General features: G+C 43.0%; 1 protein-coding gene across 1 annotated transcript in view; it reads left to right on the top strand.

Annotated features, from left to right (window-relative positions):
- The window catches only part of ROR1 (receptor tyrosine kinase like orphan receptor 1), a 715,144-nt gene that overhangs the window by 664,011 nt on the left and 37,030 nt on the right, over positions 1-14,103 (top strand). Inside the window, exons 6-8 of the mRNA XM_078669199.1 lie at positions 828-1,145; positions 8,385-8,630; positions 13,590-13,801. Of these exons, the coding sequence (XP_078525325.1) occupies positions 828-1,145; positions 8,385-8,630; positions 13,590-13,801 (776 nt within the window). The remainder of the gene's footprint in view (positions 1-827; positions 1,146-8,384; positions 8,631-13,589; positions 13,802-14,103) is intronic.

Below are 14,103 nucleotides of genomic sequence, written 5' to 3'. Positions count from 1 at the left end.
TGTAATGCACAGCCACACGTAATTCCGCAAAAGGCCTCACAACAGGGCAGCAGGCGTAGATAGTATAGGCAAGACCTACATGAAGAGGTGTATAGGATTCTCCAACTTAGCTCCTAGTTTTACGCCCCCCCCTTTTTCTTCAAGTTGTCAGCGTGCTACTCAACCATTGTCACTTAAGTACTACTAGTTGCTACATGTTACTCATCACGCAATAGCAGCACATGGTACTCCAGTAATTCCTCATGCATGTTCAAACAGATATGGTCATTTACATCATGTTAAGCTCCTGAGTGCTACCACTCAGCAACACCTACTGTGTGAGTAACTGTGACACTCTACTTTTTGAAAGAACATGTGATGTAACAAAAATGATGCTGCTGCATACCAATGTACGCTATGCTCACTGTTGTTGTTAACAACAAGAAAATCAATAAAATATATTTAAGCCCAAGTTAGCCTCCATTTTGGTTGACGTGTGTCAATACATGTGTATTGCATGTGTATAGTTCACGGAGAAGTGTAGAACTATTCAAATTCCCCACCTGCAGTGGATTGGTACAATCGCAGATTTACTGTCCCAGAATTTCTTGCTCTTTGATTATGCAGCCATATTTTTGGGTAATTGACAAACAATAAGTGTGACTTCGATTGGTGATCTGTAAGGTTTCAGTTGTGTTGTGGGGCGTATCTCTGGTCCAGCAGAATTTGCATATTTTATAGTTACTAGTTGTAATCTACTTACAATTTTATGTCAGGGAAACTAGACCTAAGAGATAGAAATGCCTATTTTTGACCTACTAACGAAAGCAGTCTTGTTTGTGTTGCAGCCGCCTTCACAATGATTGGCACATCCAACCATTTATCAGACAAATGTTCCCAGTTTGCCATTCCATCTTTATGCCACTATGCCTTCCCTTACTGTGATGAAACCTCAGCAGCCCCGAAGCCTCGGGACCTGTGCCGCGACGAGTGCGAAATTCTAGAAAATGTCCTCTGCCAGGCTGAGTACATCTTTGCCAGGTCCAATCCGCTGATCCTGATGAGGTTAAAGCTGCCAAACTGTGAAGACCTTCCTCAGCCAGATAGTCCTGAGGCTGCCAATTGTATACGGATTGGAATTCCCATCGCAGAGCCCATCAATAAAAGTAAGTGACATTTGGGGTAATTCAAGTTACAATTGTCAAGAAGTGCTGCGAACAAGAATTTGGAATTATAGAATGTTAGAAAAAATGTAACTGAATTCACACATACCAACAACCTGTTAATGTGACTGGCGCTTTACCAAAGATATAAAAAGACATGTATATTACCCAAGGGGTTTCTAATTGCCCATAGATTTTGAACATCACATTACATGTGCAAATGGTCCTTGAAAATTCTGTTCATTGTACAAAATATTGATGCAATGTGCTAATCCATATTAAAAATAGAGAATTATATTATCTAAGAACAGCAGCAAGTTTAATATGGCATAGAAATGGCAAGTGATAATTTATAAGATATCAGGCTGTATTCAAAAAGGTATTTTGAGCACAAACATAAGTTTACAGCTGAAAATACTTCATTTACGCATAGCAGGAATTTGCAAGATTGCTGGTAGGTGTAAATTGATTTACTTCTGTGAATTTCTCCACCACGAATACAGAGCAATCTATGGAACTAAATACCACACAAAGGGGGGAAATAAGACATCAAAAGGCATTGTTTGCCTTATAAGCAGGTGCGGTTCCTCCTAAAGGGCAGAGGATTAATAAAATGGTTGTTACCATTTTATTATTCTGTGTGTTCCACCGGCCGCGCTATGAAGTGTGAGTGCGATGGTGGGGACGGGGCAGATTACTGCAGATTGCAGGATGAGTCCTTACTGCTGCCATTGCAGTGCTCAGTGCCAGTGGTGGCTCACCGAGGGAGTGCTGCAGGGCGGTTGGGCGGGGGGCCAAGCGATGCAGCGCGTACAAGGTAAATTGTTTTATTTATTTAATTACTTACTTTACTCCTGTCTGTTGTATATCAGACTCCACTACCCCCCACCCTGCCCCTCCCAGCCCCACCGCCCTGCAGCACTCCCTCAGTGAGCCGCCATTACTCAGTGTGCATGTCAGATTTGCCAGCTGTCTGCTCAGCATACTCAGCACTCCCAGGGCTGAGAAACAACCAGGGGATTGCTGGCACACGCTCCCCAGCCTCAAAGTGAGCACTGGGTTAGCCTGCTCCGACAAACCCTGGAGCTGCCTTCATTCGGTAAACAGCAAAAGGATTGGTGGATTCATGTGGAGGAAGTAATCCCCCTTCCTTCCCTTTCCTGCTATCCCGGAAGAGGAGAGACGCCGAGTAGGCCTGATGGCAGCTCGACATACGCACCAGCATGTAACGCGTTACTGGCACTGAGAGGCCAAGCCGACGAGGTGCTCACCAGCACTTGTGACCGAGAAGATGAGGACCCAGGAGACACGAAGAGGTGAGGTAGGGGAGCGGGGCCTCTTGGATGTCATTTATTGGATCCAGGCCTTATGATCACTGTTTGATTTGTCCATTACAGGTATGGGGCTTTTCACAATGCTGCTGCTGCTGACATTGCACTTGGTCTCGCTGAAACCCAGTGGCCAGCCAGAAGTATATTTTCTGCAGGGTTGCCTGGTGTTTCATTAAACATAGATGCTGCCCATCCCTCTCTGCGTGCCTCTGCATTGTCTGGTGTCTTTGCTCTCTCCACTCCCCCATTCTGCATTTGAGATTTCATAGTCTGTCTCGTGCTGCAGTTGGGTTGTCTTGTCCTGTCCTCCGAGGTTGCCTTGGTTTTACAGCATTGGCACTTCGCTGCTGTGCCTCAGTTCTCCGAATCTTCTCTCTGACACTCTTACCGTGGGCAGCCGGAGCCTCCTTGGTGCCAGTGTTCGTTTGTTTGTATTTATTGTTTTATATAGCGTGAACAAGACCCCAGGGGGTTTCAGAGCGCTTTATATTTAGGATTATTACGTTACAAGTTACATCAGTTACAAGAGCATAGCAAAGTACAGTATAAAATCAGTGTTGTGAGAGTTTGTGGGAGGGAGGGAGAGGAGGAAGGAGCCAAAAGCAGGGAGACGAGGAGGAACTATGTCCAATGTCTGGCTGGGTAGGTGACGGTTAAGGGGTATACCAGGGCCAATCTCCTCTTTAGCTGTTTAGTAGCTCCACCGGGCGTCAGCCATGTTGCTCAGGTATCAGTGTTCAGGTATAAAAACAGATTAGACCCGAAGGTATTAGAGCGCTTAGCATGAATTCCACATTGTTCCAAAATTACATCAGTTACAGGTTACAACAGTTACAGGAAATGTATAAAGAACTCTGAGGACGACATCAAAGGAGCTCAGAGGGTAAGGGGTAGGGTAACGGGGTAGGGGGGAGATACGATGGAGAGACGAAGGGAAAAATCTGCCCAAGGTCCGGCTGGGTAGGTGACGGCCGAGGGGGAAGTCAACAGCCCATCTGCTCAATAGCTATCAGATAGCTCCACCGGGCATCAGCCAAATAGCTAGGTCTCCACAGAACAACATTTAAAAATCATAGAAGACAGGATAAATGGAGTGCATAGAGGTATGGGGTAGGGTGAAGGGAAGGCGGGAGGTACAACAGAGAGACGAAGGAAGGTCTGACCAAGGACCGGCTGGGTAGGTGACGGTCGAAGGGGAAGTTCACAACCCATCTCCTCTTTAGCTATCCAGTAGCTCCCCCAGACATCAGCCAGAAGGCTAAGTCTCCACTGTCGGAGGAAATATCAACAAGGTCAAAGTCCTGAAGGATAATCATGATGGGGGATAGGTTTACGGTCAGGTCGAAGTTCGGTTTATGACCCAGAGTAGTAGCACAACCAGAGTGTGTCTCCTGGTGCCTGCGCTATGTCTGAGTCTGTACCTTAGCACCCCCATCATTCTCAGTCTGTCCACTGTCACCTCTGAAGTATACCAGCATGATTGATTGAGTGAGTCATCCAGCCTGTCCTCTGGAATCTGGATCTTCCCTTAATCTCATAGTTTGTCCCATGATGCTTCTTTAATCTCTCATTCTGCTGCTGTCTCCTATGCCTCCCAGCAGCCCCATGTCCACTCAGCCTTCAGCCTAGCCTGTCATCTGGTGGTGTCTCTCAGCCTCCACTCTGACCCCCCCCTCATTCCTGCGACCTAGGTGTCTCCTAATTCGACTTGTGCCTGGTGTCTCCTCAGTCGTAAAGTCTGCCCCCTCCCTTCCTTCCCGTCAGATCACTTGATCGCCCCCGCGGGGACCATAAAAGTATATGCATGTCAAGGCAATATGTTGCCATGGGCAAAATGACTAAAATGCAGTCTGTCCCCTTTTTCAACAAACATGTATCTGCTTCTGTGCTTTGAAAGAAATTAGATTAACCAATGTAAATTTTTTCAGGTGTGAATGCCTTTTTTCACACAATGTTTCTCACATTAGAACTGTGCAGCTTTCATCTGAGATTTGCACCAATAGGATACTCTTGGCACCCCTAGATGCATATTTTTACCGAGTAGTTTTGCCCGGTAATGCCTGCCAGAATATGAATAGCAATGCCTTTATACAACAAAGCCTCATAAATGGCCAGCCTCCTCTGTATTTTACTCTGCAGGACTACTAAATATGTTCCACATTCAGGGTCCAATTCCGATGCAGTTAGGAAGGCCTCCTAACAGCATTTGCTCCCGTCGGAATCGGATTGGGAATGTGTCTTTCGACCGACTTGGAAAAGTTTCCGACCGACCGAGTATGATGCGAGTTAGGCGTTAGGAATATCCCAATCCGAACCCAACGACATTTGGAATGACCGAGCTGTACAGAGCAGAATCGTACGTCTCTATGGACCATGTTTCCAAACGACGAGTACGATGCTGGATTCAAACAGCCTTTCCTAATCTTGCTGTCCGACTCAAATCAGCAGTCGGAATCAGACTTTGGGGGCCCGTAGCAGGCCTCCATGAACCTGGAGCCTTCCCAATCAGGCCCGTGGGGGTACTCATCGGTCCCCCCTTACCAGCCATGCACAGTGTGGCAGGCACCAGTGGGTTGCGGCCATAGAGTGCCCGATTTTCCCCAGCAACCCTTTTCTTCAATGAGAGCCTATACATTCGGTTGGAACATAGGCTCCCATTGAAGTCAATGGGAGTCCTACCGAATCGTATCTGGAAACATCCGGATGTATCGTGCTCGGTCGGTCGGACTCTCCCGATCACAGTCAGTCTGAAACCATTCCCAAACCTATTCGGTCGGGAAGATTTCCAAACCGCATCGGAATCGGGCCCTTAATGTTTATTTTTCCCCGTGCATAAATTGATAAAAAGATAAAATGGCACCTTGGCAGGATTTATAAAATATAACGTATTGCTTGGCACACCTCACATGTAGAGTATTTAGTTATGTATTGGGTAAAAATGTAACCATTTAATACAGGCTAAATCAACATGAATATTTTCAGTATACGTGGGTTGCCTTGGAGAAAATCCCAGTTGTATTGTTTCTACATTTGCAAAGTGCCTCATCCCCTGAAAAAGTACCAAAGCATATACACTGGTAATAGCCTACTGCGTCGTATTTTGTGCTTGGTTGGAAGGGTGTGGGTTGTAGTGTGTGGCTATGTGGGAAATGTTTTGGTGGTGTTCTTGGTGACCAGAGTGGAGCTTTCATCTAGTAAAATGTTGCGGCTCATGAGCTTGTAGTGAATGTCAGAAGCATGAGGTGTACAGTGGGTGTGAGGCATGTAGGACGTTTTTTGGTGTAGATTTGAGTGGTGTGCTCTTATCATGTTGCAGTGATCGCGCAGCTGTGTTCATGCATAGAGTGGAACGCAGCCAGTGCAGGAAATGAGGGCGATTCAGTCGGGCTCTGGATCCGGTAGCTATTATCAAGCCTTATCTGGGCCGGCCCCAGGGAAATACACTGAATTTGTCCCGGTGTAATTTGCCAACACAGGGACACATTCAGTAGCACCCACACATTGTCTGCTCTCTGTTCCGAGCAGCACCTGCAAGGGGGATGGGAGTTTCCTATTTTCAATTCCAGCTGGGCGCAACACAAAGGCCTCACTTAAAGGGCTGCCAACTTTTCTTTTCTTGTAGTCTCTTCCTGAGTGGGAGCTATCTAGAGCCCAACACCTAGATGCCAGTGCAGAGGAGGGAAACAAAGACACTCAGCTTGTTATCACTTTATACGTACTTAGAAGGCAGTTTTTTTTCAACCCCTGTATGTAAGAAATATGCTTGCACTGTAAGAATGTCAGATGTGTCTGTATGAATAATTACACCAATAAGGATTTAAGAAGCACTTACCATTTTTTTGTTGAATATTTATTATAGAGCTACTCATACCATAGTAGGGTATCAAAGTTCTTTGACACACACACACACAGTATACAGATGCAATTATTTAAATGAATCATATAGGTGTGTAACTATAGCTATAACTGTTGATTATGGAAGATTGCCACAGGGCACGCATCCTGAACTTTTACACCCCACCCCTTTCAAATGTCACCACCCGCCACTGCTTGTAAGTTTGTAAACAAGACCTCCATCCGACATCGCTGCTGATTGGGAACCGACAATCTCAAGTCGACCGTTCCGACCCTGCAATTATGATGCGACCGTTCATGGTGCGATTTCAAACTTGCATTTTTCAATGGGATTTTGTGCGGCGGGCAAAACCACCCGCAGCACAAGCTCCCATTAAAAAAATGAAGTTTTTTAACATCCCTGCACTCTGTGGGTTTAAGGGGCTCCCAAAGTCACTTTCCAAAAGCCTTTCCATGTAGAAAAAGCTGACATGGAAAGGCTGTCAGAAACCAACATCATAATCCCAATGGCGTAAATGCCATCCCTAAGGGATTATGAGGAGTTTCTGACCAACTGACGGCCTCCATTGTATCGGTTGCTCCATCTGACTGCTGCCTCCGACCACATGCATCGCAATGCGTCGGTTGGACCGCAGCAGTAGATGCGATTCGGACCGCAACCAACAAGCCATCGATTGCGGTCCAAACCGCATCGTAATGAGGCCCAAGTGTGTTGCCCAGAAGGCTCGATATTATTTTTTTTTAAAAGACTATTTAAACACATTAAATTATGTGAATCGTGACTTAGCTTTGCTTCCTGTAGTGATTTCTGGAGAAGTTTCTCCTCAACAAAATACATGCATGTGTTACCTATTCTGGCACCATATTATGTGATCAGCCTATATCAACCTTGGGCACTCTGTGCTGTCATCTGAGTGAAAGGAAATATGTTAATTCAAGTGATGTCATCGTAAGAACAATGGATACATGATATCATGTCTGCTATACCTGCCATGTTCGTATATTGAGTGGCTGAGCCAGTTTGGTATGACTCAGAGCTCACACAGGGGTCAAAATGAAAACTTGGGGATTTTTACAAAGGCAGAAGGAGTTTCTCATACCTATTTTATTGACACCTAACCAATAATAACTGATATTTTCTGTAGCACTAAATGACCACAATCTCAAACCACTGTAAGCAAACATTGTGTTCCTGTCATTATCCAATTGACTGTTAAAACCCACTGTAAACATTGCGTTCCTGTCATTATCCAATTGACTGTTAAAACAATGTATATACCTTATGTGGAAGAAGGCAGTCTTAGGCCCTGATTAGAAGTTGGGTGGTTAATTCCATTCAGTGCGTAAACCCCTTTTTACGCACCGGGCGGAATTATGAGTTTGGTTTTATTTAACCCATCTGATAATAATCAGATGCATTAAATAACCCAACATTCGTATCATTTCGGCAGGTTAAACTTGCAATTTAACAGAGGAAATGTATACAGTATTTACCATACCATACGAATTATGGTGCAGTAAACATAAAAATAAGCTTGTTTATTTATTTATTTGAGAGTTTTATAGAGCGCCAGCTAGCTATTCTCCACTAACTCATAATAGGTGCTATTTATCACACCGAGGAAAAATAACGAACCCCAGGGTATCGTTTTTTATCAGGTGTGATAAACAGGACCTTGACTTGTTATCAGGTTCTTAGAGTATGCAAGCTCAACATGTAAAGCTATTGACTGTTCTACTCAACTTCCAACATTTTCTTTGTCTGGAAGATCATACCATACTCCTCTATATTCAGCTCTGACGATCATCTAGTGTTTTCCCCTGTTAACTATATGAATATTAAACATGAATATGAAATGATAACTGTGCTTTTTTATTTAAGTGGATCCTACACAGTATAATGGATGTGTAGACAATGGAGGATTACTTTTTAAATACTTTTAAATGTCACGCCATTGGAAGTAGAAAATGTTTAATATTATATAGCATAAACTTGGCAAGCGTCAATGAGCTACAGAGTCAGAAAGGTTCAGACTAATTTGTTCATGTTTTTCAGATCACAAATGCTACAACAGCACTGGAGTGGATTACCGTGGAACAGTAAGCATAACTCGGTCCGGCCTGCAGTGTCAGCCCTGGAATTCCCAGTATCCCCATACTCACAGCTATACAGCACTCAGGTATCCGGAGCTGAATGGAGGGCATTCCTACTGCCGAAACCCTGGAAACCAGAAGGAAGCCCCATGGTGCCTTACCTTAAATGAACATGTCAAATCCGACCTTTGCGACATTCACGCATGTGGTAAACATCATACTTTTTCTGTATAAATTGGAAACTGGTGAAAAAAGTCTGTGAACAAATACCTGTGCTACCCACAGTATGACAATACTATTAGCATTCCAAAAAGCAGGGCTCTCAAGTATTGTATTGAAAGAAAAGGTTCAGTAAAAAGGGCAAATTACGTAAACAAGACTACAGTGTAAATTTTTTTATGGGAGGAATCTAACAAACATATCCCAAGATTCAGCCACTGCCCATGCAGGTAAAAGCGGTGGGACCAGGTGGGGTGGAGTGCGACAAATGACGACGAGGGAAAATTAATTATTTATTTAATTTTCCCTTGTGGTCGTCTGTCGAACACCCCCCACCCCCAACCTGGCCCCACCGTTCTTCCCTGCACGGGCCGCGGATGCCATGATTACAAATTACAAAATGAACGCTACCATAATGTTTGTTTACATTTTCAGAGAAATTAACATGGTTTCTACAATATCATATACATGTGTGTGTGTATATGTATATAAGCACATCTATATTGCTATACATCTGTTTGTTTTACATGATTGGTGCCTTTATTGAACATAATGCAATTGTATAAAATCTGAACATTCCAATTATAACTGCAATCAGTGTCCATTGTTAACTGGACCTGTCAAAGAATAGCTTCAGTTATCTCCCACTTCTACACACTGAATGTGTTTAAAAAAAAAAAGCTAAGCTTTTCTGTAAGTCTCCGTTCTTAAATACATATTTACTGTCTGTAAAGTGTCAATTTGGTAGCATGCAAGATGAAATGATTAGGGACCAGTTGATCGCCCAATGTTACAGTAAGAAGACACAAGAGAAGTTATGGGCTGCTAAAAATCCATCACTCACAGAGGCTATTACCATAGCGAAGGTAGCGTAAGAAAGCGATAGGTGTATGAAAGAGTTAAAAACCATTCAACAAGGCAACACTTCGGAGGTTGCAGCTGTACAAGTTGAGAGTAGCGAAACTGTAAACCCTATACGCATAAGACATGTACAAAGTTCACAAACTAAAACAAGTAATAGAGGTGCCACTTCATATGCTAAACCAACACTACCGAACAAGTATAAACAGAACATACGTTCATGTAGTAGATGTGGAAGTCCATTTCATCTGGGGGATTCCAGAAATTGTTCTGCTTTAACGAAATATTGTTTGAAATACGGAAGAAAGGGACATTTCGCACGTATGTGCAGGTCAGGTAACACTAGAAAAGATGCAATGGTTGAATGTGACACAATTGATGACGAGGCGGAAGTTATGATGATTGTGTCTAACGATGATCCAGGGGACACTGACCACATTGTTTTGTCTCGTCCCAAAGCAGATTTTGATGTTAATGGGAAAACTTTGACCCTTATGGTAGATACAGGTTCATTATAAACAATCATCCCAAAGAAATTGTATGACACTTCTTGTGCTGCAGATAAGTTAATTACATCGGACGTCATTCTAAAAGGTTATCAGGGGGTAAGCATTGGCGTGTTGGGATATTTTGAGGCATGTATCACATTCAGTGGAAGACTTACTCATGGTAAGATTTATGTTTTGCCTCATGGTCCTGCCATTCTAGGCTGGTTACACCAATATGATTTAAATATCAGAGTAAATCCTAGGGCTGACCCACCAATCATGTGTGTTGATGATGATGGCATTGATGTAGATACCATTCTGAGCAAATATGAGAACGTATTTGACACAGTGTTGGGAGAGGCATTAGGGTACCAACATGTTATAAAAATTAAAAAGAATGCTGCACCAGTCAAACATGTTGCACGTAAAATACCCTCATCTGCCAGAGATGAGGTAAGGAAGATTATCAATCAAATGCCTGAAGAGGACATTATCGAGCCATTGGAGGCAACACAATGGTTATCTCCCGTCGTGATCACACAAAAACAGGACGGCTCTTTGCGCTTCTGTGTAGATATGAGAAGCCTCAACAAAGCAGTAGTAATGGACAATTTTTCTTTACCGAACATCAATGAGATCGTTTTAGGCTTGGAAGGCGGTAAAGTGTTCTCTAAGCTCGACTTACGAAGCGCTTACCACCAGATCAGACTTCATAAAGATTCGAAAGAGTACACTTCGTTCATTACCCCGGAGGGCACCTATCAGTTCAAGATACTACCTTTTGGACTATGTTCAGCCGCGAGTGCATGTCAAAGAATTATTACGGACATCCTCAAGAACATTGAACGTGTAGTTTTTTTCCAAGACAATATATTAATATATGGCTTGGACTCCAATGACCATAATTGTATTTTGGATAAAGTGTTGTCGTGTTTAACAAAAGCTGGCCTGACGTTACGTAAGGACCAGTGTGTTTTTGCAGCCAAAGAAGTTGACTATCTAGAATACCATGTTACTGGGAATGGTATTCAACCTAAAAAAGATCTTGTTAGTGCAATACTCAATGTAGCACAGCCAGATGATAAGGATAAATTACGCTCGTTCATGGGCATGGTGGAATACTATGCAAAAAATGTACAGAATTTCGCAGAGAAGGTTGAACCTCTAAGAGACATCTTGAGGAAAGGGAAAGTGTTTACGTTGGGGGCAACACAAAAGGATGCTTTTGAACTAATCAAAAAAAATATTGTGAATGCAAATATCCTGTCAAGTTTTGTACATTCCTTGCCTACATTTCTCACTGTGCATGCGAACTCTGTGGGCATTGGGGCAGTTTTAACACAGAAGCGTGGTGGTCAAGTGAATACAGTTGCTTTTGCATCTCGTTCATTGACCATGAGTGAGAGAAACTATTCGGTCATTGAGCGAGAGGCATTGGCAGCTGCATGGGCAACGAGATACTTTACAGTCTATTTGTGGGGACCTCAATTTACACTCAGGACTGACCACAAACCTATGTTGAAAGTTTTGGCCCCTGGAGGCATAAAAAATTGTTCAGATAGACTAGCTAGGTTGCCAGTTAGCATTCAGGATTTTACGTGCAATGTGGAGTATGTACCTGGGTGGTGCAACAGTGTGGTGGATTGTTTATCCAGATTGCCGGACACGAAGGTTAGGCCTGAGGAGTTGGTGACTGAGAATGTCGTTGCTTATTTGGAAGACCTTGTGGAGGATCTTTCTAAATCAATTTCCAAAGATTAGTGGATACAAGCCATGAAGGAAGACCAGCTTATGGGAAGTTTGGTTAGAGTGTGCAGGGAAGGTGTTTCCAGGCAGAGCACAGTACCACTGAATCTTAGACCTTATGTGCAATTACAGGATGAAATATCAATGCATGGAGACTTCATTTTAGTAAGAGGGGAAAAGTACATTCCACCAGTTTCATTGAGACCTCGCATCATTGGCCTAGCACATGAGGGTCATTTAGGTCAGACACTCATGGCAAGGCGCCTCAAGGAGGATTTCTGGTGGCCAGGCATAGACTCCCAAGTTAGGGTTTGGGTGGAACGTTGTGAGCCATGTAAATAATCAGAAAAAAGGATTCAAGTAGGAGCAAGTTCAAGATTAGGGGACATGTGGTGACTGAGGAAGGGGTTTGGAAAAAAGTTTGCATTGACTTTATAGGCCCTTTTCATGAGCTTAGGGACAGTGAGAAATTTGCGATGGTACTAGTTGACTCAGCTTCAAGGTGGGTTGAGGTTGCGTTCATGAAGAGTATTAATGCACAGTCCACTATCAAGGTGCTTAATGACATCTTCAGGAGAGAAGGTATTCCAGCCATGGTTTTGTCAGACAATGGCACCCTGTTCACATCCAGAGAAATGGAAGAATACTTTGCTCACGTAGGTTTGAAACACTTGCGCACTTCACTTTATAAATCCCAGAGTAATGGCTTGTGCGAGAGAGTGAATAGATTGGTCAAGGGCACAATGCAACTTGCTTTGGCTTCAAATCTGTCTGTACAAGGGGAAATTAAAGAGATGCTCTGGGCATATCGCACAACTGTACACCAAAACATGAACAAAACACCCTTTGAGCTCATGAGGGGGAGATTAGCTGGTACGAAATTACTTCCCACATGGATGCAAAAATCAGAGGGTGATTTAGTTAAGGTCAAACCGGGAGGGAATCACAAAATGTTTAACAAGTTCAGGGGACCCTTTCGAGTAAAATCTGTGTCTGATAACTATGTTAGGTTACAAAATGGTCAGACATGGAATCTCCGGAGGGTAGCATTGTACCAAAAAGGTGATAAGAGTATGACATCACAGCCACTTACATCGCCTCCTCGTTAAACTGTTGGCATGAAGGGGAACAGAACTATTCGCAAAAAAAGAACACCCACATATTTGAAGGATTTTGTTTAGTGTTTAGGAAAGGGGTGGGTAGGAATGTATGTTCTTGCATTTTGGTTCTTTATCTTACCATATTTATATTTTCAATTCTCTGTATATGCATGGTGTATACTATTAGTATGTAATAGTTTTCAAATTATTATGTAGCTTATGTTTGTTTATTCTGTTTTCATTATTTCATGTCAAAGGAAAGGAGATGTGTTATGTTTATACTTTGCACGTAGGCTGGTGACTCGCGCTGAGCTCGTGCTGGCATGCTCCCGTGCTTGTGAGCTCAGAGTTCGGTCACGGAGCCGTTAGATCGAATGGAGAGCCTGGCACTGCTGGTCGGGTTTTTTCTATGCTACTTCTTAATTGAATAAACCATATCATCACCGCTAACTACGATTCCTGATTATTGTATACAACAGATAGTCGTATCATGTTCTTTCTTTATGGGCAGCATTTTTATTACGAAAATAACTGATGCACATTTGTACCATTTGTGTGGTTTCATTGCACTGGCTGAGTCTGGGCTTATATTATTGTTTGCACCAAATATTGATGCAGACAACTTGCCATTCCACTTACTGCTGTGAGATTGTTCATACGTCTCCTTTGACAGGCAATACAAAGGTCAACATTTTGTTCATTGAGTTATTCATCCTTATATGCATAACATTTTAATAATATTTTATAATACAGATTACAAGGAAACCAAAGACAAGAGTAAAATGGAAATTCTCTACATACTAGTGCCAAGCGTTGCCATCCCTCTAGCCATCGCTCTCTTGTTCTTCTTCATCTGTATTTGCCGCAACAACCAGAAGGCTACGTCCCCTCCAGTTCAAAGGCAGCCGAAACATGTAAGGGGGCAGAACGTGGAGATGTCAATGCTTAATGCTTACAAACAGAAGGTAAGGCTAGTTTTCTTAGAATTCATGTTTAATAAATATGGAGCGAAAGCAATGTTTTGGTCTGGAAATGAAGTGTCATCAATTAGGTTCTGCTTCAGTTCATGAAGAAGTTAAATTTAACTGTCTTCAACTTTGGTAAAACTATTTCAGGTATCTGACAGCTTTTGTGAGGTAACCAATATGTGAATAACAGATTACTGTAAGTTTTGTAGCAGTGTTTTAAATTGCATGAGAGTGTGTATGTGGAGCTTCATGCATGCAATGGCTTCAACGTTTTCCACTCCATCCTTTTTGCCCAGTGA

Source organism: Lissotriton helveticus, chromosome 1_2 (genome assembly GCF_964261635.1).
Source record: "Lissotriton helveticus chromosome 1_2, aLisHel1.1, whole genome shotgun sequence".
NCBI lineage: Eukaryota > Metazoa > Chordata > Amphibia > Caudata > Salamandridae > Lissotriton > Lissotriton helveticus.
Note: the sequence above shows the minus strand (reverse complement) of the source record. Positions and strands in the feature narration are given on the sequence as shown.